Genomic DNA, 24,564 nt, shown 5'->3' with positions numbered 1-24,564 from the left:
CAACCAAATGCATCCTAATTGATACAGCAGTTAAAAGCATGGGCACTGAAATTGGACTTATTGTGTTTCAGTCCCAGATCCACTAGTAGTAGGCTGTATGACCTTGGATACAGGTTATGGAGTCTTTCTGTGCCTTAGTTTCTTTTAACATTGGAACAGTAACAGTATCTGCCTCATAGGCTAATTGTGAGGTGTTAAGGAGATAATGCATAGATTATGGATAGCACATAGTAACTATCTACCAAATGTGAGCTATTACAGTCATCATTGCCTCTGTGTGAAGCCATCAAAACAACCTAGGGAGGTGGGCAGAACTGAACATGTACAGGCATTGGGTTGTGGCTGTGAACAGCATCAGCCAGGGGAGCTGGGGGTGTCAGGGGCAGCAGTCAGAATGGGAGAGCAGCAGGTAGGACCTGGATCCCCTCCCACCCTGCCTGATCATCCTGAAGATTTAGGTCATATTTAGCCAGCAAGTCATGGCCTAGACTGTGTTTTAAAAAGTTGAATTACATGCTAACATTTAAAAAGGGAAAGATTCCATGTAAAATATAGATGCATCTATCTCTAATGTTCTTGTAATGGTATTTTTAAAAAGCCCTTATTTGTTTAACCCACTTATAGTCAGGCATTCTTGACGTAATTTTATAATTAAAAGCATCCTCATGGATAAAGGCATAGGTCTTTGAGGCCAAACATATCTCAGCCATGGAGAGCTTGATGTGGGCACCTGGGTATCCTCTCAGCTGGGGGATGTGTCACCTACTTCCTTGTGCTGAGATACTGCAGTGGCAGTCGTGTCTCTAGTGAGGAAGGCTGTTGGGGACACAGCTTGCCAAAGTGGGTGAAGGAAGGCCCCTGCTCTTTTACAATGACCTCTTAAGCCAAAGTTGGGTGGTTGGCATGCTTCCCTCCCCATATTTTTTGTACTGAAACTAGAAGATTTTAAAATAGTCAACCTGCAAGCATGAATGAGATTTTGCCTTGTCAAAGATCCAAATTGTGTGTGTGTACGTGTGTGTATACGTGTGCAGGCTACATGTGGTGCAGGGCTAGGGGCTCCTGGTCTGATACTGAAACTCCCCGTACCGGCCTTGGACAAATCAGCCTCTAAGCCTCAGCTTCCTTATCTTGAAGGTGAGATTAATGGTAATAACTATCTCACAGTGTTACCATGAAGATTAAATAAAATAAAGGTGTAAATGTAGTAAATGCTGGCTTATCAATATTATTCCTCAAAGGATAAGGCTGGAGTGATCAGGCATAGGAATCTCTCAAAAGGAAAGAGCAACTTCAGGCTGCGCTAGGGGAAAATAATCATCGAGCTTCATGACCTGAGTTGAAGAAGAAAAATTCAGGCAGAAAGCTGATGAAATTTCTAATTCCTCTTTTTTGTAAGGTTTTCCCAATTTTACAGAAGCAAATAAAATAAAATAAGATAAAATTCAGTAGCAAGAGGCAAGCCAGCTGTTGGGGACAGTGCAAATTCTTCCAGCAGATGCCGCTTGTGCTCAGGAAATGAGGCTGGTGGTGGGTGGAGGGGACTGCCCTGGGCCAGGGTGCTGGCTTCCGGGAGGCTTCCCCAGAGTTCTGAGTGTCTGCTGCCTTCCAGCGGGAGGGGAGTCTAAGAAAACACTTGCAGGGCTGCTCCCCAAGCCCCTCACCTTCCGAGCTTCAGGGAGCTGGATGCCAGTGCCCTAGAGGAATGCAAGAATTTGAAACTATCGTAGGAAGGAAATAGAGAAAGGAAGGGAGGAATGAAGGGGAAAAGAGACAGGAGAATGAGAAAAAGAAAGAGAAAGAGAAGAGTTGAAAGAGATTGAGAGAGAAAGAGAAATGAAAAAGGAAGGGAGAGAGGAAGAAAGAGAAAAGGAAAGAAAAATGGTGAGGGAAAAGAGGGAGAGAAAGGGGAGAGAGGAAGAGGAAGAAAGGTGGGAGAAGAGAAAGGCAGAAAGAGAAAGGACGATAGAATGAGAAAGGAGAGAGAGAAAAGACAGGCAGAGGGAGAGAGAAAGGGAGAAAGAGAAAGGACTGTGATGAGGAGGAAGGGAGGGAGGAGAAAGAAGGAACCCAAAGGGCAGTTCTGTTTGCTGAGCTCTTGATTTCTTCCCAGGCGCCAGGGCTAATAAATGCCAAGCACCAGCATAGCCAGATCACAAGGTTCAGATTTACAGAGCAAATTTGTCCATTTTCTGCCTTTTGGTTACAGATAGGTCCCCCAGACTTTCAATGGTTAAAGATTTCATGACTTTTTGACTATATGATGGGTTTATCAGGGCATTAAACGCATTTTCAACTTACAATGGGTTTATCAGGACATAACCCCATTGTAAGTAGGGAGCATGTGTATTTCATTTCCATCCTTTGTTGCTGCCTTGGAAAAAGGGTGGCATATGAATGCTTTTCAAGTCCAACTTACTTACTATGGATCTGTGAAAACTTGGCACCAAGCCTCCTCGATAGATGATTGACAGAGGAGAAGTCAAATGAGCTATTTAAAGGCTCAATAACAAAGCAATCAAGAAAGGACCCAAACTGTGAGCTACAGGCACGATTTGGGGAAAGGAATGACATTCTGCTGATGGAAGGACCCAAATGGTCCTTGGCCCACATGCTGGGTGCATATGTTGCTCATCATTCAAGATGTGCATTTGGCTAGGCAGTAAAGGAAGGCAGGGCCAAATGGTGGCTTTGACCTTCCCATATCAAAACTGGGATGGAGAAAAATGCTAAGGACTGCTTGCAAGGATCAGGCCTGAGCGGTTCGCTTATCCATGAGCATATACGTACTTCCTGAGCACATATGGTCTCCATCTATTGGGGCGATAAAATTGCCCCTGCTATTGGGGTCGCAGGCAGCAGAGGTGGGGGTGCAGGGGGCTTCAGGATCTAAAGGAAGAGAACAAGAATGTTTCTTTTTGGCTATCCTGCTCCTGTAGCAGGACCTGTCTGTGGGATTATGATGGGTCTTTACAGGGATGTCATTTTTGGTCCCTTTGGCCTCTCTAGGCCAGGCTTTGCTTCAGCTCGGAGGCAGGATTCTACATTAACATGAGTGGCTCATGGACAGCTTTTTTGGGCCCCTGGCTTGAGTTGTTGGGGGAAGGTGAAGGGACACAAAAATGGCAGAAAGAGGCATATGGTGGAGAAAAAAAGTTTCTGCAAAAGGAGTGGGGCTGGAAGGAGAATGGGTAGGAGGAAGGAAGAAAATCAGCCTGGACTCTTGAGGCCTCTTCCTGGGCCTGTTCTTGGGGACCAGTGTCAAGCACCATGTGTGCTGAAGCTGAGTTCATTTGCTGAGGGATTGCTGGTTTCCTGCTGTTTAGCCAGCCTTGGGTAACACTTCAGAGCCCCCAGTGGACAAGCTTCTTCTCTCTCCTGGGCAAGACCCACCCCTTCGGAGCAGTTGTGTGTTCCACGACCCACTGCTGCAGCTGAAGCCGAGGAGCTCGGCATGGGGATTGAAGACTGAGTCCTGTCCTGTGCCTTGTTTTTTACATAGGCCAGGGGCCTTCCAGCACATCAGCATCGCTGTCCTGTGGAGAATGGCAGGAGTTAAAACCCCTCCCTGTTCACCTCTCAGGCTGGTACGACAGTCATTATTTGAAAATATTTTCTAAATGAAAACATTCACATTTAGTTATTTTTGCAAATTTGTTTTTCAAAATTACAGAAAGAAAAATTATTTCAAAAGCCTAAGGGAACATTTGCATTCAAATCAGGTGATAAAAATGGATGCTAAAAATGAAAACTCTTGTGACATGAAGTTTGTTTTTAAATTTCTTTTTTAAATTTTATTCATTTTGACACGAAGTTTTTCATTCAATTTTTTAAAGCAAAAAAAAAATAAGTTGTGCATTATTGCTTTATGAAAACAAAAAAGAGAAATGTGAAACAGTTTTGAAATGAAGAAAATATCGATCTCTTTCTGCCAGGGAACAGAACTAATAACCTGGCTATCTAGTATTGGGCATCGACTTACAGCCTTCCCTGATCTGCTGTGCCCCCAACACAGTCCTCAGGGTTCAACATCACTATCTTCATCACCAGCTCTGCTTCCCGGATCCCAAGAAGGAATTCTGGGAAAAAAGGGTTTCAAGAATTTCTGTTTTGTCTGCTATGCTTCTGGCTTGAAGAGAATATTATTTCCACAAGAACCAATTTCTGCTCCTTTCCAGTTCCTGAGAAAATGGGAACCAAGGTCTATCCGGCTCTCTGCAGATCACAGCCGAGATAAACTTGCTTGTCCCTTTCTTTTGGGTAGGATCTCGAAGGGCCAAGTCCTCTTGAAGAAGGCTAACTGTGTTGTCTACAAGCCCAGACTTCTTGTGCAGCGTTTAAGGAACTATAGAGCATGAACGTTGGCGAGCAGAGGTCTCTGTAAATCAGTGCAAGGGCAACAAATGCAGCTGCTGTAACTCTTCCCCAGCCTAATGGCCCTCATATCCTTAATCATCTCTGAGGATTTCCTTAAGATAAACTGTGACTTTGTGCTTACAATGCAGTCTTCATGCTTAATCCTAGGACACGATTTTGCCATTAGTGATGGCCATTTACCATGATTGCAGGTGGCTTTCAGAGTGAATGTCTGCATACAAGCTGGAACTAGAAAGAATCTTATGGCTCAGCCACCCTCAGGGAAGGGATTATGACCTGTGCCAAAGACTGTCACCCGTTCCAAAATCAACAGCTCTCTTAATACTGGGAACAGAAGTAGATCACCCCTCTACCTTTGCTGCTCTTAGTGTGACCAAAGGACTGAAGGTTTTCTTCAGCACAATGTGGGAAGAGGTGACACATTCAAAACTCCCACACATACACTCAGCATTTTTCACCTGGCTGACTGGAGCCCTAGTAAGACCTCAGGAGCCAAGTGTTGGAGGAAGAGACTGTCAGCCTGGATCCCTGCATGGCTAAGTGGAAGAGAGACACTACTCACCCCTGACCCTGATACAGTGTTGGTATTGGAGTCAAGTGATCCTGTGGTCATGAGTCTCATGTACCTCAGTTTCCTCATAACCACCCCATTGTAGTGCCTGACAAGCAACAGATGCCCAAGAAATATTGATTGAATACTCCTGTGCCTCCCACGTTTATTCCCTGGGGAAGCATGTCTTTATACTTTGAAGACTCTTGTGATAGTTCAATGAAATAATTACTTTGGAAAGCGATATCAATGTGAAAAAGCTAGCTGATGGAAGTAAGATGATGCTCTCTCAGTCCCTTCCTCCCTTTCATTTTAAGAAGCTTGAAAAACTCGTGGAACTATTAACTTGTGCACGGTAACAGAAAAAGGCTATTGTGGACATAATGAGAGCTATAGCAATTGAAGAAGATCCACTGAATTTCAAGCCTCTCCTCAGTGTCTCCCCCCAATCCCAAAACCAAATCACAAACCTGGGAAACCAATGGACAGGAACTTGTAGTCTCTAGGACTGGTATTTACATGATGCAGCCAGCCATAGTGTGGCCAGTGGGGAAGAGATGCACTCACTCTGTAGATGTTCATAAAAAGATAAAAATTGGATGGTTTAGGAAGGTGATCTTTTTAAGATCCTCTCCAGCCCTAAGTTCTGTGATCTTCAAAAAAATAAACAGAATTTTAATTTCATCCTCTTTTGACTCCTGTGCCTCCCATGTCCATTCCCTAGGGAAGCACACATCAGAAAGAGAATTTCCTCCAAAAGCACAAAATAGGAGGCAGAAAGAAATGTGATAACTTCCAGTTGATGAATAATTCATATTTAAGCATCCTTACCTCTTTTATTATGGGGAAAATCAAGTCTCCAAGCAGTATGGTCTCTTGGTTATACTTTGGGTTCATTTTGCATTTTGGCTGGGTACGTGACGACACCATCATCTTTGTACAGGTCTGCACGCATTTTTCTTTCTCTTTTCAATAAAGTATTTTTTTTTTTTATCACAGGACTGTAAACATCACTAAAGAATAGTCTTTGGAATCAGATGGGCCTGCATTTGAATCTGGGGTGAGTTATTTAATAACTTTAGATCATCCATTTCCTTATTGTAAACTGCAGTTAAATATATACCTCTTGGGGGTGTTTTGAGAATTATCATTAGAAATTATTAATCCGAAAGGGCTGGCATGTAATAAATGCTCCAAGCTGGCTGGATCTTTCCCTTCCTCCTTTTTGTCTGCTAAAAATGTACAAAGTCCAGTTTGCGTGGCTGCATTCCACAGTGGTGACCAGGAATGTCTGTGCCACATTCAGCTACTGCAGGAGACTCAGGTAGGTAAATGAGCAGCAGCAGGGCCTCATTCTGCTGAAAAGAAAGACTGCTGATCCTGAAAAAGTCTGGGTTATAGAAACCTCAAAAATGACTGAAGTTCTGAGGAAGCTATTTTTAAATGGCCTCCTGCTGTGACACGAGCTTTCTGGGAAGGTTTATTTCAGGCCCATTATAGCTTTCCACCTGATCGCCTGCATTCCTTTTGGTTTATCTCCATCTGCTGGTACAATATGAAAGATACTCCTTTCACAGAGACCCAGACAAGGACTGGTGGCCTTGCTGTTGCAGCACCACACAGAGGTTCAGGCCAGCACTACTATCTGGGAGGAATAAGAGTCAGTTTCTGGGACAGAAGAGAAATGGGGCTTCTTATGAAAGAAGGGGAATGTGATTGTTCTATCTTGGTACGAGTTATTTAGTTGTTCCTCCTCCTCAAGTCAGCTTCTCTTCAAGTGAACTTCTGGTAGGTGAGCTGTCAAGTTGGAAACCTGGAGCATGGTGACAATCCACTCCACACTTTAGGCTTAAAACCTCAACCATTATTTAATTTGCTCACGAATCTGCAATGTGGGCAGGGCTCTGCAGAACAGCTTGTCTCTATTCTGGGCAGCATCAGCTGAGGCAGTTTGAAGGCTAGATGGGGTGACTCAATGGCTGAGGGCTGGAATCTTCTGAAAGCTTCACTCCCTACACATCTCGTGGTTGATGCTGGCATTGGCTGGGGCCTCAGTAAGGATGCGGACTGAACACCTGCACTTGATTTCTCCGTGTGTCCACTTGGCTCCCTCAGAACACAATGACCAGCTTCTAAGAGAGAGGGCCCAGCATGATGGGGCAGAAGGTGTCTTTCATTTTATGACCTAACCGTTGGAAGTCACTTAGCATCTCTTCCATTCTTGTCACAGGTCTGTTTAGATTCTCAGAGAAGGAACCAGGCACCCCCTCCTTCAGCGGGAGGAGTGTCAGCCTCATACTGTAAGACAGGAGGCCTTGCAGTGGCCAGCTGGAAAACAATGATCTGTCTTAGAGAGGAACTGGCAGAGGAGTGAAGGCATGGGCTGCCTGTTGGAAAACTAAGAATTAAGGAAAGTAAGAGCTGTATTTTTTCACTTTACAGAAACAGCTTTCAAAAGGGGGAATCATGGGGCTGGGCAGGGGTGGAGAAATGGCAATGTAATAGAAAACAGAAGTAGAATTTTCCTTAAGATTCGATTTATTTGAGACACGCTGTAAAATGAAGAACCTAAACCGCTTTCATGCCAGTGAAAAGTTCTGCTTAGAAAAGCCTTTCATATTTCAAGATTATTTATCAATGATGTCTAGGAATTCCAATATTTTTGTGGCTGAATTTTTGATATATTTGGAAATTATTTTGATGAAAGGAGGGAGGCAGGGGTTCAGATGGATTGTTTTCAAGTGATTAGCCAGTTGGGACCTCTGTTTATTGAGTAATACGGTTTGGCTGTGCCCCCACTGAAATCTCATCTTGAATTATAGCTCCCATAATTCCCACGTGTTGTGGGAGGGGCCCGGTGGGAGATAATTGAATTATGAGGGCAGTTTCCCCCGTACTGTTCTCGTGGTACTGAGTCGCATGAGATCTAATGGCTTTGTAAGGGGAAACCCCTTCCGCTTGTCCCTCATTTTCCTTTTGCCTGCTGCTGCTGCCTAAGACGCGTCTTTCACCTTCTGCCATGATTGTGAGGCCTCCCCAGCCACGTGGAATTGTGAGTCCATTGAACCTCTTTTTCTTTATAAATTAACCAGTCTTAGCCATGTCTCTATCAGCAGCGTGAGAACAGACAAACACATTGAATAGTCGTCTTTTTCTTATTGATTTGAAATTTTACTTTATCACATACTAAATTCCTATATAGTTTGGAGCCTACTTCTGGACTCAATGTTTATCTGTTTTCTCATCAAGAAAATGTCCCATCATGAGCTCCGGAGCTAGACAGCGCTGGGTGTAAACTCAGAAGCAGCTTAGCTATGGTCTGCCTGAACTCTTTAAGTCTCAATTTCCTTCTCCGTAAACTGGTTTTTCTTTCCAAGATTAACGACTCCACATGTTGCGCCAAATTGTTATGCATGGTTCCCAGCACCTGTGTAGGCAAGGTTCTCGGGGAAACTGACTCTGAGTTGGAAATGTATGTGTTAAATGTTTTTCTGGAGTTTCTTCGCGATTTACAGCTATGAAAGGGTGGGAGAGTAAGCAGGATGGGGAGAGGGAGAAGTTGAGTGCAATGCAGCATCAGCCACTCTCATGGGAATCCTGAAGCTTAAAACAGCCCTTTGGCATTGTCCTGGGTTGGACAGGCTTTCATATACCCACACTGGTCACAGCTGCATGGGTGCCACTGTGGAAATGGATGTGGCCCAGGAAGACATGGCTCTCTGCAGCAAAGGCATTCTCTGAGGAAGCTGACAGAGTGCACTGGCCGAGACCAGTCCTTTGTCAAAGGGGAATCCTAGTTGTGTGTCACAATGTCGACCTTAGCACCTTACTCAAAACTCACTTTTTTCATCTTCCTTATTCCCAACTCTTTGAGAAGCAGTTCAGCAAAGCTTCATGCTAGAAGGCTCCTAGTTCAGGGCCCTATGCTATATGGAATTTCAATACTTGATCACAGAGGTGTGAAGACATTGAAGAGGTGTAGCGTTGCACGAGATGGGGGAAAGAGAGGTGGTACATTCTAAAGATGAGCTGGGTAAGGATTTAATAAACCAAGCTTTCATCTTAGGTTAAACATTTTCCTTCTGATAATTATTTATTCATGTCTAGATTTAAAAATTGACTCTAATAGGCAATATGAATGTGATAACTGGGTTAAGGAATCATCCCATGATTATAAGGAAGCATCTTAGAAAAGTATTTGCACAGATCAAACAAGGTGAGGTCATCAATTTGCTTTTCCTTTTATTATAAAAGTAAAATAAAAAATAGCATTTATAAATCCAACATTTTTTTCCTTTAAAGTATTTGATCTAAAAAACATATTTACAATAGCAAAATGCAGAAAAGGGGGAAAATACCATTTTCAGCAATGATTGTAACCATGTTTAAATATTGACAAGTACGTTTTTTTTTTTTTAAATCAGAGAACCACATTAGAAAAAGTAACACACCTTTCTTTAAATTGCACAACAAGTGACTTTCATTTTAAAATATCCCTTTTCTTAACGCTTAATTTGAATGCAAAAGGATGCTGTGGATGGTCAGAAGGAATGCCAGGTGGGGACAGTGATACTTTAATGACAACAGGAACGTAGCAGAGGGGCAACAACAATGACAACAGAAAGCAGCTGTGATCCAGCAGCGGCCGGCAAAGCTCAGTAAGCAGCCTCATCCCCAGATGCATCCGCTCAGCCAGTGCTATGATTGCTAGACACTATCTGTAAGTGAACCAAACTAAAATTCATTTATGAACCAAGAAAGGAAGCCAAGTTGAAAAGGCCTTGCATTAAATCGAGAATGATTCTGGCAGGCCAGCTCTCTGAGCACCTTTGGATGCGCTTCAGCTTTCTTCTTGTGGACAATGCAGTGGAATTTCAGGGCTTTGGTTTACATGGTGTGGGAAATTGTCAGCAGGCTAAATTTTGCCTTCTAGAGGTCCTTCCTGCCCATAATCCTGGGGCATTTTGTTGAGAGTTAGCAGTGAGCCACCACTGGTCAGAGACTCGGTAAAGCTGAGCCTGTGGAAGGATGTCTCTACGCCGCTGTCGCAGACACTGTCGCTGTCTCGGAGCTCATCTGAGGGGAGAAAGCACAAATTCAGCGGGGGAATGGCCGAGACAAGGCAAAGCCTCTGCTCTTAGACGCTCTACCCTCCAGACGGGCTCCAAGTTTGGCTCTAAAAAGCTCATGGACTATTCTGTGGACAACTCTCGCCCACTGGTTTCTGCCAGCCACACATCCCACCGATACCGCCCCCACTGTCACGACTGCTCACCGTGGTGGGAAGGGCAGAAGATACCGTGGGACATACTGCGAGGATGTTATGAATTAGCCAAATGTCAGAATTAGCCGAATGCTTTCACGTTTTCCTCCTGCCATCTAGTCTTGTGTTGATGAGAATCCTTTCTGAATTCTCTTGACTCACAGCGGACCTTTTTTCCCCCTTAGAAATCAGGTGTATTTTTCCAACCACTGTATTATTTATTTTATAGCTGGGGAAACTGTTGAACCTCGGCAAAATAAATCGGTGACAGAAGCAAGAACTAAAAATGAGCTCTCTCTCTGGGCTTCATATGCTATTACAGTATACACTGCCTTGAAAACATTTTTGGTAGCAAAAAAGTAACGCGATTTTGATGAAAATGAGTCTAGACTGGAAAATCAGGTTGAATTCCCCTTATTGATAAATATCCTTAGGATGTGACCAAGGCGAATTATTTCCTATTCAGAGACAGTGACTAAGGAAACAGAAATCTGATATACACTAATCAAAATGCTATCTTCTTATGTATCAAGTTCCAATAGGAGAATATCAAGACTTTAATGCCAGTGGCATGACTAGCGTCTTGGTATTGATTGATTGATTTAATCTTTATTTTGTATTACGTGCTAGAAACTATGAGATATCTTAAAAATAACTACAAATTAAGTGCTTAATGCTTAGGTATTTACTTAAAAAAAGTATTTTCTTTTTTTTTAAATATCTGTGCAGAAGGAGCACTGGGTCATGACACAGGAGGTTGCGTGTGTTTTCCAGTGGACACATTATTCCTTTGTCAAGTGTACACAATGATGTCTGCCCTTACTCCCTTAGGAAGGCCCCCGGCAGGGTGAGATGAGTGCTGAAACTGAGGGGCATGAAAGAGCCAGCCAATTAAGAGCTTCCCAGGGAACGGGAAGAGAAGGATCTAAGGCCCAAAGGCTGGATCAGACTAGTGAGCCACGGGAGCAGAGAAAACACTTGGGAGTGGAAGGGCAGTATGGAGGAAGAGCTTCCAAAGCAATGTTTAAGAAAGCGAATGAGTAAAGCAGAGACACAGTATATGCTCAGTCAGGATTTGCTGAATGAATGATTCAATGAACGGGGCGGGTGGGTATAACTCAGAAGTAACAAAATGTCACTAATTTTTAGAAAGAATCGCACCATCTGCTGGGCAGAGAGTGGACTGAAGGGAGGTGGACAGGAAGGAAACCAGGGGCCTGAGTGGGAACTGTGAAGGAATCCAGGCAGGAAATGATGGGGGACTAGACCAGCGTGGTGGCTGCAGGGAGTGACGCTTGATGGGTCACATATGAAGTGATTCATGCCAGAAAGGACTCCTGAGAATCTTGGGTTTTGTCTTAGCCTCCTGGAAGATGGCAGTGCTTCTGACACATGTGGCCAGTATTGGGCTTGGGTGAGGTACCAAACAGCGAGGATTTAGGACTGACCCTCGAGGGCTGGGACTTTAAAAGGTGAGTGTGGAAGAGGCAGGCAGGGGGAGTGTGTTGTGGAGGAGCCAGGAATGGAGATGGTCTGAAGTTGGAGGGTAGGGGTCAACCATGACACTCTGTGAGTGGTCGAGGTGAAAAGGAGGTGACTGGTCACTGTGAGGAGAGCAGGCCTGGTGGAGTGGTGCAGATGGGATCCCCACTGCAGGACATCACACGGGGGTAGAAGGTGGCAAGCTGGAAAGAACAACTCTAAACAAATTCTTCTGGGGAGCTCCGCTGTGTAGGGGAATAGGGGAATAGAGCAATTGGACTGTAGCTAAATGGGATGTGGGACCAAGAAGGTGATTGTTTTGGTGTGTTTGTTTTTAAAGATGAGGAAATCATGACATGCTTGCTAGGTGATCTAGTGGGAGAACGGGGAGGAAGAATGGCTAATACAGGGAGAGAGGTAAGAATTAACAGGAACAAGAACCTAGGGAAGGTGAAGGGGGTAGACTCAGGGGAGAGGTGGCTCCTCAGCTGGGCACATAAATTTAACCCACCAAGCCTGGATGGAAGGCCACCAATGTGGGCACAGGCACAGGTGGGCTGTCAATTCATGCAAAGATGAGAGGGTTCTGGTTTCTTCTGTTTACAATAGAGCGTGAAGTAAGCGTGCTGCATGAGTAAGGGGAGGGAGAGAGTACTGGGGGTTTAGAACCAGAAAGCATAGAAGGGCCATTTACAGAGTGGGAGAATAAAATTGTAGGAAATACAGGACTACTGGGCTGCGCTGACAGTCCATTCCATATGGTTGTGGGATTTTTGGTGGCAAGACATGTGGTCCCAAATATGGTGGGGGACAAGGTCAGTGTTATGAGCATGAGAGAAGAGGCAAAGGAAGGAGGAGATGGATCTCTCTGTGTATCTTGTTCTCTCTTTAAATTTAAGACACGAGAGAAATAATAGTTACCTTAATCACCCACATCATGTTGTTTTTAGTATTTATTTAGTGTTTATTAAGTAGTCCATGTGTCAATATGATTTTCCAAGGGTGCGGCCCCCTCATCTGAATCGTACTATCAAGAGAGGCAGAAGGTGAACCCAGGGGATAGACAGACACACAGGGAAGTGTACTGAGAAGATGAGAGAGAAAAGAAACTGCCACATCATATCTCGAGAGCTGAAGACGCCAGCCTAGGGGAGCTGGGAAATATCTCCATGGCCTTTTCTGTTCTTTTTCTTTACCTATTTGCTGTCTTGTGGATGCAGGTGAGAGAGGCAGCGAGTGGGCCTGCGAGGTGGTCTTCACTGGGCTGGAGGCCGCCTGGATCACTTCAATTGCTTCGGTGTAGCCCATTTGTCTCAGGGCCTCCACCAGCTCTCTGACCGTCCCCCCAGAGACCTGTGAGAAAGAAAGTTAGGAGGAGCATGTTCCTGTGTTCGAGTCCCAGTGCAGGCTGTAGGCACTGACAGCCCACCCTTCCCTCTTCCATGCTGCCTCCTCCATGCAGGAGCCTGGAGGAAATGGAAAGAGCAGAGAAGAGCCACTAAGAAAGTACAGTCTTCGAATCAAGTTTCCTGTTTCGGCTCAAAGACCACTCAGGAAATCACAGAAGTGGTTTGCAGTAAGCACGGAGAGACAGCGAGAGAAGCGCTGAGGCAGGGAAACTCTGCCCACAGTGACATCTCCGCAGTCTCCCTCTGTAAGCTGAAGCTCTAAAATCCAGAAAGAAACAAAGCTAACCATGAAATTTTTAACAGAAAACAGTTTCACTCCATGCTTTTCTACATTTTATTTTTAGAAATGAAAATTACCAGGTAATGGCTCCACTAGGAGTCACCTCTCAGAACATGACACAATGCCCTGGCACGGGGTGTGTTCTCGGGGACAGAAAGCTAGGCATGTGGATGACAATCGATTGTTTGCTCAGGGCCATCAAAATTCTGTGAAAATCCTGACCCTCTATGTAGCATTTTTCACAGGAAGTCTCCAGGTATTTAAAAATGGGGAAAATCTAAAGGTATCTGAAAACAGCATTCTTAGGAAGATGGGCTGCCAATCTGGCCTTGGGCAATAACTGGTTTTCTTCTTCAGAGTTAAGGAACAGGGAAGGAGATTATGACCTGGCCAGAGATGTTAACAGAGTGAAGTCAAATGAAAATTGCTAAATCTGTAAGGTAATGTGTTACCTCATAGTTGTCCATAAGTGTTTTGGAAGGAGCAGGACTCAGCCGGAAGGCATTATTAAGTATCCCCAGACCTAATTTCTGTGCCAGAGTAGCCCAGTTTTTGTCTGGATCAGGAATTTCTAGCAACTTATAGAGCTGCAGCTTCACATCTTCAGCCAGCTGTTTCATGTCTCCTGAAGGAAATGAAGAAGGAACACGCTTGTTCTAACCTGACATAGACACTCTGGAGGGACTGGTCATTGCCACCGTGCTTGCCCTTCAACTTCCCGTGGAAGCAAACAAGCTTGAAAGTCAAAGCCCAGCTGAGTAGCAGGCAGTATATAGTTATAGTAGATTAAAACTGGATATTCTCCTTTATCTACCTTCAGCATCTTTTGATTCTGAAATAAGAAATGTGCTTTTCACAGTAGACCCCGAATAATGCTGGTTCTTTTCTTTAAATGATAGTGTGGATATAATGGTTAAGAGAATCTGGTTCTATCACAACCCACCTTGTGCTAGTAAATCATCAGATGTAAACTCTGGCTCATAGGGTTTCCCATTTAATATGTCAAATACCTGTTGGCAAGAAAAACACCAGAAAACGTTATACATAAAAGAGACCACTAGGGCAGTCTGTTTCTTTATAGTAAAGAACTCAGCATGTCCTCCTTAGGAGGGCCTGGTACCCTAATGATGGAGGAATGGCAAGATGAGTCAGGACCATCCTCCAAGAATATGGTACCCTCTGGGAGAAGAACAGCTGTGGAGGCTTTGCTGCTTGGAAGCTGTGCTCTGAGCAAACTCTCTGAGCTGGGTCAGAATACCAAACCAACCTGCAGAGTGTCAGAGCTGCTGCCTTTTGGAAGGAACAGGCTGTCCAGCCCACCATGTCAATCATCTGCTCAGAGGCCTAAAGCTAGGGAAGAGCTACTCAGAACTCTGAAGCTGTGTCCCCTCTTCCCATAGTAACAGGCTGATGAGAATGAAATGTGTAAGCTTGCTCAAACTGAGATGTCTAGATGTTCACAAGGCTTAGTGTTAACCTTCTGGAAATATTTACATTTTAACTGAGGGTCCAGAAATGTCTTAGGCTAAAAGGAAAAGAATTCCATAGCTGCAGAGGCATTTGTGGTGTTCTCTGCAGTCACTCTGCTGCTGGCTGACCTGGGTAAGGAGAGCATGGGGTCACTGAGTAGGTCATCTTTTTGTGTTCTGTGGCAAGTCCTTCTGGGGAAATGAGGTGCTACTGTAAAGGGAGAACCATGTAGTCTCTGCCAGCATCACCGAGCTGGACACAAATAGGCTGTGGGAGGCAGACGAGCAGTTTTAGAAGTGGAGCAGCTCTCGCCTCTGGAAGAACCGATCTTGTCATGTTGGAGATCTTGCATGCTGCCCACCTCCTCCCTCTGGCTCTTCTTCCTGGGGCCAAATGACCTAGTAACTGCTTTATACCTTCAGATCTCAGCCCTGTGGAGTTTTGAAGAGGGCTTTAAATCTATTTACTCTGTTTATATTTATTGAAATTCGAAGAATTCTTAGTTTATTTTTATATCCTAAAATCACTTACCTAAGTTGTAAGCCAACAGTAACATTTATCTTAGCTTTAGAAATTGAGATGGTAACAATGCTGGTGTGAGTTCAGAATGGGTAACTTTCATGTGAATTGTGTGTTTTTCTTCTAACCCTCTCTCACATCTCAACTCTGATCTGATTAGGCATACACTTTCATACTTAGAACTCAGCTGACCTAGATCTTTCATGGATAGGGCTTTTCAAGATAAAAATGGTCCCTGACGAGCAGACTTTCTTAAAAATAAAAGGCATGTTCTTTGGGGAATAAAGCACCAGGAAGACCATCTGTTCTTATACTTCTGAACCTCTGACTCCCTCAGGGGCAGCCATCAGACAGATGGAGCGGCACTGACCTGCCAGCTGGTGGCCATATCTAGAGGTGTGGTTCCAGGTACAACTCCTTCATCCTCTCCTGCATTTTCCCAAGAGTCATCCAGGTCATAGAGAGGCTCAAAGTTCTCCACCAGGGGATCTGCTCCTGCGAAGTTAGGTTACACAGTATTAAGTAAACCCAGATATTGTTGACTTCCAACTGTCTGCAGAGGTCAGATTCCCAAAGGCAAAGCACTGTAACAGCTTGAGGCAATCACCTGGATAATTTTTAATGCATAAAACGTTTCTATTGGAATATCCAGATAAATTATTTTAAAATTATAATTTACTTTGATTGTAAAAGTGTCTAATAACACTCTAAATAGCCAAAGATACCTTCAGAAAAAAACAAAACAAAACTTCAAATACTCTGACTTTCACATTTAATTCTATAGGATATTTCTCAACTGAATGACGCATCTTTAATCCGAGGGCAGAAGAACAGCAGATTACAGTGACTAGGGTGCACCCTCAGGATTAGGGTCCTAACTGTTCAAATTTATGCATTACAATGTGTATTTCTCAGCCCCTTTACTTGCACACTCAAAAGAGCAAAGATGCTTGACGTCTAGTCACAGCATGGGCAGTTTCATTCCTGGGTACGGCAATGCCAGGGTTCTGATCTTTAAACAAACCAACCTGCTAGGATATATAATTATTGAAATATTTTGGGAAATCTAGTCTGCTCTTTAGCATCCAGCAAAAACAAAAACAACAAACAAATAACAAAATACCAATGTAACTCCAAGACTAGAGCTAGAGTTACTTCTCAGAGACTTAGACTATTTTTTATGAGTGTTTAGCTTGATGTTTAATTATGCCATTTTGGGGGGAGGAACTTGTTTGTATCTTGCTGGGAGAACATCAGATGGGTCAATAATAAGAGAAGGGTGCTTAGTAGGAAGCAAAGAAGGATCTCCATGCTATTTCTTGATTTGACTCTCCCAGTTCTGGCCTGATCTATGAGGCAATAAATAAATAAATGTAATCCTGCCATGAAGGCAGTGGAGAAATTAAGATGAATACTTTACAGGACCAAAGACTGGAGTAGTGAGTTATCCCTTAACTAATTTTTTTTTTTTTTTTTTTTTAAGATGGTGTCTTGCTCTGCTGCCCAGGCTGGAGTGCAATGGCAAGATCTTGGCTCATTGCAACCTCCACCTCCAGGGCTCAAACAATTCTCCTGCCTCAGCCTCCCAAGTAGCTGGGGATTACAGGCGCCTGCCTCCAAGCCTGGCTAATTTTTACATTTTTAGTAGAGATGGGTTTTCGCCATGTTGACCAGGTGAGTCTCCAACTCACGACCTCAGGTGATCCACCCACCTCAGCCTCCCAAAATGCTGGGATTACAGGCATGAGTCACTGTACTCAGCCTTAACTGACCTTTTCCATGACATTAAAATTAGGACTTTGGTTTTTCATCTGAGTTTCTTGATTTGTATATCAGAGAAACTGTTATTTGCTATTCCTTTAATGGGATTCTGAGAATTCAATATAAAGTATTTTTAAAAGGGTATTTATAGTTTATTTTTTCTTTTTCTTTTTGAGATGGGGTCTCACTCTACAGCTCAGGCTGGAATGCAGTGGTACCACTGTAGCTCACTGCACTCTTGAAACTCCCAGACTCAAGCAATACTCCTACCTCAGTCTCTCAAGTAGCTGGGACTACAGGCGCATGCTACCATGCTTGGCTACTTTTAAAAATTTTTAATAGAGACAAGGTCTCACTATGTTTCCCAGGCTGGTCTCAAACTCGTTGGTGCAAGTGATCCTCTTACCTCAGCCTCTCAAAGTGCTGGGATTACAGGCATGAGCCATCGCTTCTGGCTGGTTAAAGCTTCTTGTCTGAAGGCATTTAATTATAATCAGTGTCTTCTAAAACTATTAATACACACTGCAATCAGAGTATCTTGTTCAAGAAAAAGCTCAATTTAACAAGAGAAAAATATGGTGTCCCCAAATAAAAAGTTCCTGCATCTTTAATTTGCTTTGTTTTCTTGAATTTATGAAGCAGCTACCTTCTAAATAAAAAAAAAAACAAAAACAAAAACAACAACAACAAAAAAAAAACAAACCTCTAAAGTAAATCAGATATGTCAGGGCAGGCTTCAGATACCAATTTCATTACACATATTTTGAGGTTCTAAATATGTAAGGCACTGAAGATTCAAAGATAAGCATGGATAATTTTCTATACTTCACAAGACTAGAAATGGAATAACATCTGCAAACCTATGAGCAAAATAGGAGAGAGAAACATAGTAGAGAGAATAAAGTAAAGAGAAGCTCACATTGCCAAAGCGTGACTCACAGCTCTGTCACTTACTGGAACCCTGAATGGAATCTGGTAGTCTCTCGTCTGTTTCCTTGACTCTAAGATGGGAATAATAATGGTGTTTGTCCCAAAGGGCGACTGGGCATTAAATGAGACTGTGCACATAAAGTGCCTATCACAGTGCCTGGTACAGGGCAAGGTCAGTAAGTGCTAGCCATTTTTAGTGTCTTCCACATAATGGGTCTTAATATACGGCCCGTTTTCTTTTTCTTATACTTCAATTTCTAAGAGACTGTTCTTTCAAAATGAAGTCTTTAAATGATTTCTTATACCAATAGTCTTTTTCTTCTGGGGACTTCTGACATGATCTGAGACTGATATTACTCAGAATTCTATAAGGAATCAAATTCTACTTTGAAAAGACTCCTTGTCACGGGAGTCAATCTAAATAATCAAACCCCAAACAAATAGATGAATCAGAAAGTAAAAACTAACATGACTGTGAGAGTAAAGCCCAAGATTAGTAGTCCAAACAGTGCCTTATGGCAGATAAAATATGACTTGCCATATAATTTTTATTTGCCCTTGCTTTTCAGCAGTAGATCTGTGGCTTAAAGAAGGCAACATGGCTGCTCTATTGAAGTTGGGTTTGCATTCTTGACAACATTTTTCATTAATGACCGCCAGGCCACCTTACCTGCTGCTTTGAGAAGAGCGGCCAGCCTGGTGGACCCTCTCCCAGCTGCTATATGCAGGGGTGTAGTTCCATCGTAGGTAGTACTGTCCACATGGGCATCACCCTACAACCCAGCCCACACAGAAAAGCATTAGTGGAAGGTTCTTTTGCTCTTTTGTCCCTACCTCCGAGAGTGCATGGCCCCTCGGGTCCTATTACTAGCCCGGTTGCTACTTTGGGCTGGCTCTGTCATTGAAGAAATCCCCAATTAGAGATGCCAAGCAAGAGTGGGGGTTGGGGAATGTCTGAAGGGGCTCCTCTGAAGCCCTTCATAAATGTTAAATAGAGTTGACAGTAGGGAGAACAGCAGCTACTGACTTCATTCTTTGAAAATTTCCTTAAATCTCCCTCAGGAATTCAGTGCAAAAGGAAATAAGCGTTTCCCTCACCTCCAGGAGCAGGCAGCCTGCCAATGAGATATTATCGTGCTCCACAGCCAGGTGCAGCGCTGTGCGTCCGGACTTTTGCTCCTGAGCATTGACGTTGGCCCCAGCGGCCACCAGCAGCAGCAGACATGGCAGGCTATTGCTCATCATGGCTAGATGAATGGCATTCAGACCTAGAGTCCAAGCAAAGGGACAGTCACAGGATGGGATGGCTACTCACAAGATGGCCCTTGGTGAAGCTGAAGGAAATAGCAAAAATTGGATCATAGGGAGGGACAGTAAAGGCACTATAAATCTGTTGTTCTGCTTTGAAGACCCACAGTCTCCTATTATGTTCTCAGGAGAAACTGGGCATAAACAAACATTCTCTGAATGAATGATGCTTTATGCACTTCAAGATGAAAAGTTTACTCAGGCCTCTGCTTTTTCCTCCTACTATTCCAAATCATCTTTAAAAAAAATTAGCTTTGGTGAGCAACAGAAATGCCCAAAAGAGATGATGAATTCCAGGTCACTAAGGAAAGTCCTTTTGGATACAAATCAAATAACAACACACATTTATCAAATACCTAGTAGGTATTTACAAGGCGGAAAAAGTTACACCAATGATGTGATTGCCTCTTACCGTCCCCATTGGGGTGGTCAAGAAGTAGTGCTGCCTTTTTGTGCTTGAGTAAGATACTGAGAACTTTATCATTTCCTTCTTTGGCAGCTAGGTGCAAAACAGAGTTACCGAAGCGGTCCAGAAGGCTCAGGTCAGCCCCGGCCCTCAGCAAATCCTCCACCACATCTTCCTGCTTAGTGATCACTGCCAAGTGCAAGGGTGTCTGGAAAGTAAAGGGGCAGGAGATTCACTGGTCAGTGGTGAACACTTACAACTCACAGCTGGGTAGCTGTCACTGCAATAAGTGGGGCCATCCTGCAGGGACATTTCTCATTCCTAGATTAACTCCTGACCTTGGCACTCAAGTTATGCTGTCCCATACCATATGCTAATGAAATACATATGCTGTACTAACACTTAGCCATTCAATAATTTGGGTTTTAAAATTTTGATTTTAAATTTAATTGACAAATAGTAATTTTATATATTTATGAGGTACAATGTGATGTTCTAATATAAGTTTACAATGTAGAATTATTAAATCAGGCTAAGTAACAAATCCATCACTTCATGTACTTACAAGTTTTTAGGTAGTGGATTATTTTTATATTTGCAAGTCTTAACAGCTTCTTGTTTCTCACTACAACCCACTGATTGTTGATTTTTGAGGATACCTAGTAAATTTAGTTTCCTTAAATTTCTAGTAGGAATTATCTTCAGCTGATAATTTTATGTTAAATCAAATGAAGGCTATGTTTTCACTGAAGAAATTTAAATGAAGTACTCAGTAGAAACCAATTAAGAAAAGTGCCATGATTCTATGCTGACATGGAACTAAATTTACTAAATTAAAAATACTGTCCCATGAATTGGCTCCTGAAACCAGTCAATATAGCTCTCCTACCCACTTTCATAAAAGATGTTATGAGATTCTAAATAACATAGCCATGATAATACAACTATCTCACTAAGGGGGCTCAGATGAATAAAAAAGGTGAGCTGCTGATACCTAATAGGTACTTAAGTAGTCCATTTGACTATGCTGCCCACAAGGTGGTGAATGCGAATAAGATGTTTTGCAAATTTTGTGTTTTTAAAAATGAGTAAGACATACAATCACAAAAGTATCTTTCAAAGAACTAAGTTCACTGACAGAACAGCAATATAGGTTTATACAAATGAGTTTATTTCACAGGAGCCTAACTATGACATCTAGCCAATCTTGTGCCAATTTGCCTAAAATTCCCTTTTCATTGAGCAGTCACTGGCTCCAGCAGCAGGTGAGCCACCAACCTCCTAGCTGTGTAGGTGACTACAGCATATGAGAACTGGCAGGATGAATGATGGGTGGGTCCTCTAAATCTCAACTACAGTGATTATTTAATATATCAGACCAGTATCTACTTTTTGCCAACTTATTACTCTCCCTTATATCTTTCATTTTCTAGGACCATCATTTCACCCTGGCCTGAAATGATGTCCTGAAAACTTTAGTTGTTGTTGCCAAGAGCCTTCCTCTCAAAAATAACTAAGTCAATAGAAACTAATCTGTTTACTAATCTGTGTTTTCTTAAATGCTACTTGGGGAGATGGGAAAAGGAAAGAGAATGAGATTGTGGGAAAAAAAGGATCTGAAATTATAGGACAGTATACCATTGAGGAATTAGAAATTATCTGTAGATTAAATTTAATTAAAAAAAAAAACTCTTATGAGTCAGAGTTTTTTTTTCAAAAAAATTTTATTCCACAGTCCAATCAATAGTTTTCTATGATATAAGGCTTCTAGATCTTAAATTCAAGGATTATGCCTAAACAATTATACAATGTGGGGATCCAGGAACCTTCATGCTATGGCTACGGGCATGGGGACTTAAAAAGACATTCTGGAAAGCCAAATATACAAATGTCCCAGCAACCCAACTCTTGCAGATGTATGTATCAGGTGAAATTCTGACACAAATCCACAAGAGGACATAAGTAAGGACAGTCACTGCAGTATTATCTACTGAGATAGGAAGTTAGAAGTTGGTAAAATGTCTACTACTAGGAAATGAGGATGTTATAGGTGGAAGATCCATACTATGGGATTCTCCTCAGGAGCAGGAACAATAAGCTAGCTGTACATAGAATTGTGTGGATAAGCAGCGAAGGCAGAAATACAGTAACATGTAGTATGATTCCATTTATGCATTTTAAAAATACATGCACAAAGAACTATACAGATACACATAAATGAGTGTGTATAAAACTGGCGAAATCTGATTAGATCTGTGGATTGTAGCAATGCCAGTTTCTAGGTTTTGATACTGCTGTAGTTACATAGGATGTTACCTAGGGGAAACTGGGTGAAGAACTCTGGTTTCCTCCCAGTATATACTAGGACCTCTTAGTATGTTTTTGTAACCTCCTTTGAATCTATAATTACATTTAAAAGATTTTAAAGGTTAATGCAAGGCAAGAGAAGTACATTTAACATAATGTGGATTGCATGTGAGAGTATACGAAAATATCCAGATATTTCAAGTATATGTAAATCTGTGCCCAATACTTGAAAAACTACCTATAAACACAATAGTGACATTTGTGCTAAGGGACCTGGGCATTGCCAGGGTGGGCAACTTTGAGTTCCCAATGTATCTTCTTCTGTACCATTTTAAAAACAATGAATATATATGTTTATCATTAAACACAAAAATACACACATAAAATCCCCCAATAATGTTTTATGGGAACATACACTAATAAAACAATCACTGGAGTGCTTGTCTATGTTGGAGGAAGGAGAGTGAGAGGAGAAAAAAGGCTTAAAGAGAATATTTTCAGAAAAATCCTAACTCTGTGCACTTGGACTATTTTGAGTGTTTCTAGAGGGTGGGTGGGGAGAGGAATTTGATCATGACAGATGGTCACGGAAATGTACTAAGATTAGTGAAAGGTATTTGTGGAGAATGTTTAAGATCATTGCTAAATAATCCAAATTGTTTAGAGAACTATCATTTTCCATTAAGATTAGTTACAACAGAACCTTTACAACAGATAATCAAGAGTTCAAATCTTAGCAGTTTCTAGTTCTCAAACCAAAGCTGCCACTGGGTGTATGTTTGAGACCTAGAAGACATACTAGGGAAGGCAGAATCCCTGCCCGTTAGTGAGACTGGTGGTAAGGTGGGGGGACCAAAGGACGTATCATTCTGAGATCCGCAGATCAGAAGGGATAGAAGTATTAATGGTGGTAGTTTCAGGGTTTTTGTCTCTAACACACTGGAGAGACTCAACATATGTAACCAAATGATACAGTAAAGAGTTATGATATAAAAAAAATCACAGCTACCCATCCTGTTGTGCTGTGTCCTTTGCAGATCCTATTAATAAACATAAAATAAGCAATTCCTTGAATATGACTGTTAAGCAGGATTTGAAAAGAGGACAAGTCACAGTGTCCCATTCCTAGTTTTTTTCATATATTTGTGATGACTACAAGGAACGATCAGTCCCAAAGTCTGAGAGAATCAAGCTTTACGGGCAAAATGACTTCCTGAATACCAGTGACCCCCAGAATGATAGGAAAGTTTCAAGAAGACATCCTTATTAAATGTCAACCTACAATCACACTTCATACTAGTTATTTTATATTAACAGGAAGTGAAGAGTCACTAACTTTATTTTTTCTTTGACATTAAGCACAACAACCAGTGAAGAACCCTAATAGTGACTTACATTGAATGAAAAATGGTCATTTTCCCCTATCAGGAAACCTATTTTTTTTTTTTTTTTTTACCTAGTCCCAGGTAGAAAAGTCTATTAAGAGCCACATATAAACATTTTAGTAGTTTTGCTTTAAATGTACTTTAAAGCACATTTTAAAGAATGGGAATAAATATTTTAATTTCCTTTAAAGCTAAAATGCAGTTTTAATAAATTTTCTTTAAAATAATAAAAGCATTTTCCTTTAAAGTGAGGAAATAACGATTCACATCACTACTTTGAAAATGAGAGAGCAGGAACAAATATCTTTACTAAATAGATAATTACATAGGATCTTGGCCATATTTTTGAAGTGAGAGATACACCTGAACCAGCAAACCGTCTATCCAAGGAGGATGAGGAAGATGCTCCCGGTCAATGAAGGGAAGGAGATAAATGCAAAGTTAAGTGGGCAAGGGCAGGAGCCCCATACAGCATGCTGGTGGGGGTGGGGGAAAGACAGTGAGGTGGGAAAAGCAATTGGGAGCAGGAAGGAGGAACCCTCAGGAGCCGAACCCCATCTTGGCCTCATGACAGTGCAGTCACTCGGCCAGAGAGGCTGGCTGGGGTCACTGGACCCCCATCACCAACATCCAGGCTCTGCTTCTGCCCAAGGGGCTCCCATGCTACTTGCTTCTCCCTGAATTCTGCACATGCCCATCAGGGGACCTCACTGTGTCTCCAGCTAACTTCTCCCTTTGCAGTGTTGGAAGAGCTCTGAAAAAAACAGTTCCTTGTATTTTTAGCTCACCTAATTAATTCCTGAAGAAACCTGATTTGGGCAAAACTCTGGTGTTCCCAGTTTTCCTCACTTGGAGCTGTCTTTCTGCTTTTGAAAGACACCTTTTCCTCCTCAAGCAAACTTTCAACCTTTCTGTGTGGTGATTTCAAATGCTTTATTTGATATACATTTAATCTAGATGTTGTCAAGGTATGTTTCAGTAGATTTCAAAATTCTTATAAATTACTGGCTTTTCAAACTTTTTTTAACTTTATTTTTCTTGACAGATGTGATACTTAAGTTTCTCCCTCTTAAATGAAAATACTCTTTGATTTCTAAAGTTTAGAGTTTGCCTTCCC

At 42.3% G+C, this 24,564-nt stretch overlaps 1 protein-coding gene across 2 annotated transcripts in view; it reads right to left on the bottom strand.

Moving 5' to 3' along the window:
- Positions 1–9,152: 9,152 nt before the first annotated feature.
- The window catches only part of NFKB1 (nuclear factor kappa B subunit 1), a 122,187-nt gene continuing 106,775 nt past the window's right edge, over positions 9,153–24,564 (bottom strand). For both annotated transcript variants that reach the window (XM_003929512.4, XM_010340114.3), the window contains exons 17-24: positions 19,762–19,963; positions 19,140–19,309; positions 18,712–18,814; positions 15,721–15,845; positions 14,305–14,371; positions 13,814–13,986; positions 12,869–13,025; positions 9,153–10,003 (exon numbers count right to left, since the gene is read on the bottom strand). In XM_003929512.4, the coding sequence (XP_003929561.1) occupies positions 9,843–10,003; positions 12,869–13,025; positions 13,814–13,986; positions 14,305–14,371; positions 15,721–15,845; positions 18,712–18,814; positions 19,140–19,309; positions 19,762–19,963 (1,158 nt within the window). In that variant the 3' untranslated portion in view covers positions 9,153–9,842. The remainder of the gene's footprint in view (positions 10,004–12,868; positions 13,026–13,813; positions 13,987–14,304; positions 14,372–15,720; positions 15,846–18,711; positions 18,815–19,139; positions 19,310–19,761; positions 19,964–24,564) is intronic.

The sequence above is a fragment of the Saimiri boliviensis genome, chromosome 3 (assembly GCF_048565385.1).
Source record: "Saimiri boliviensis isolate mSaiBol1 chromosome 3, mSaiBol1.pri, whole genome shotgun sequence".
NCBI lineage: Eukaryota > Metazoa > Chordata > Mammalia > Primates > Cebidae > Saimiri > Saimiri boliviensis.
The sequence above is the reverse complement of the archived record's forward strand: the minus strand, read 5'-3'. Positions and strand labels throughout refer to the sequence as shown.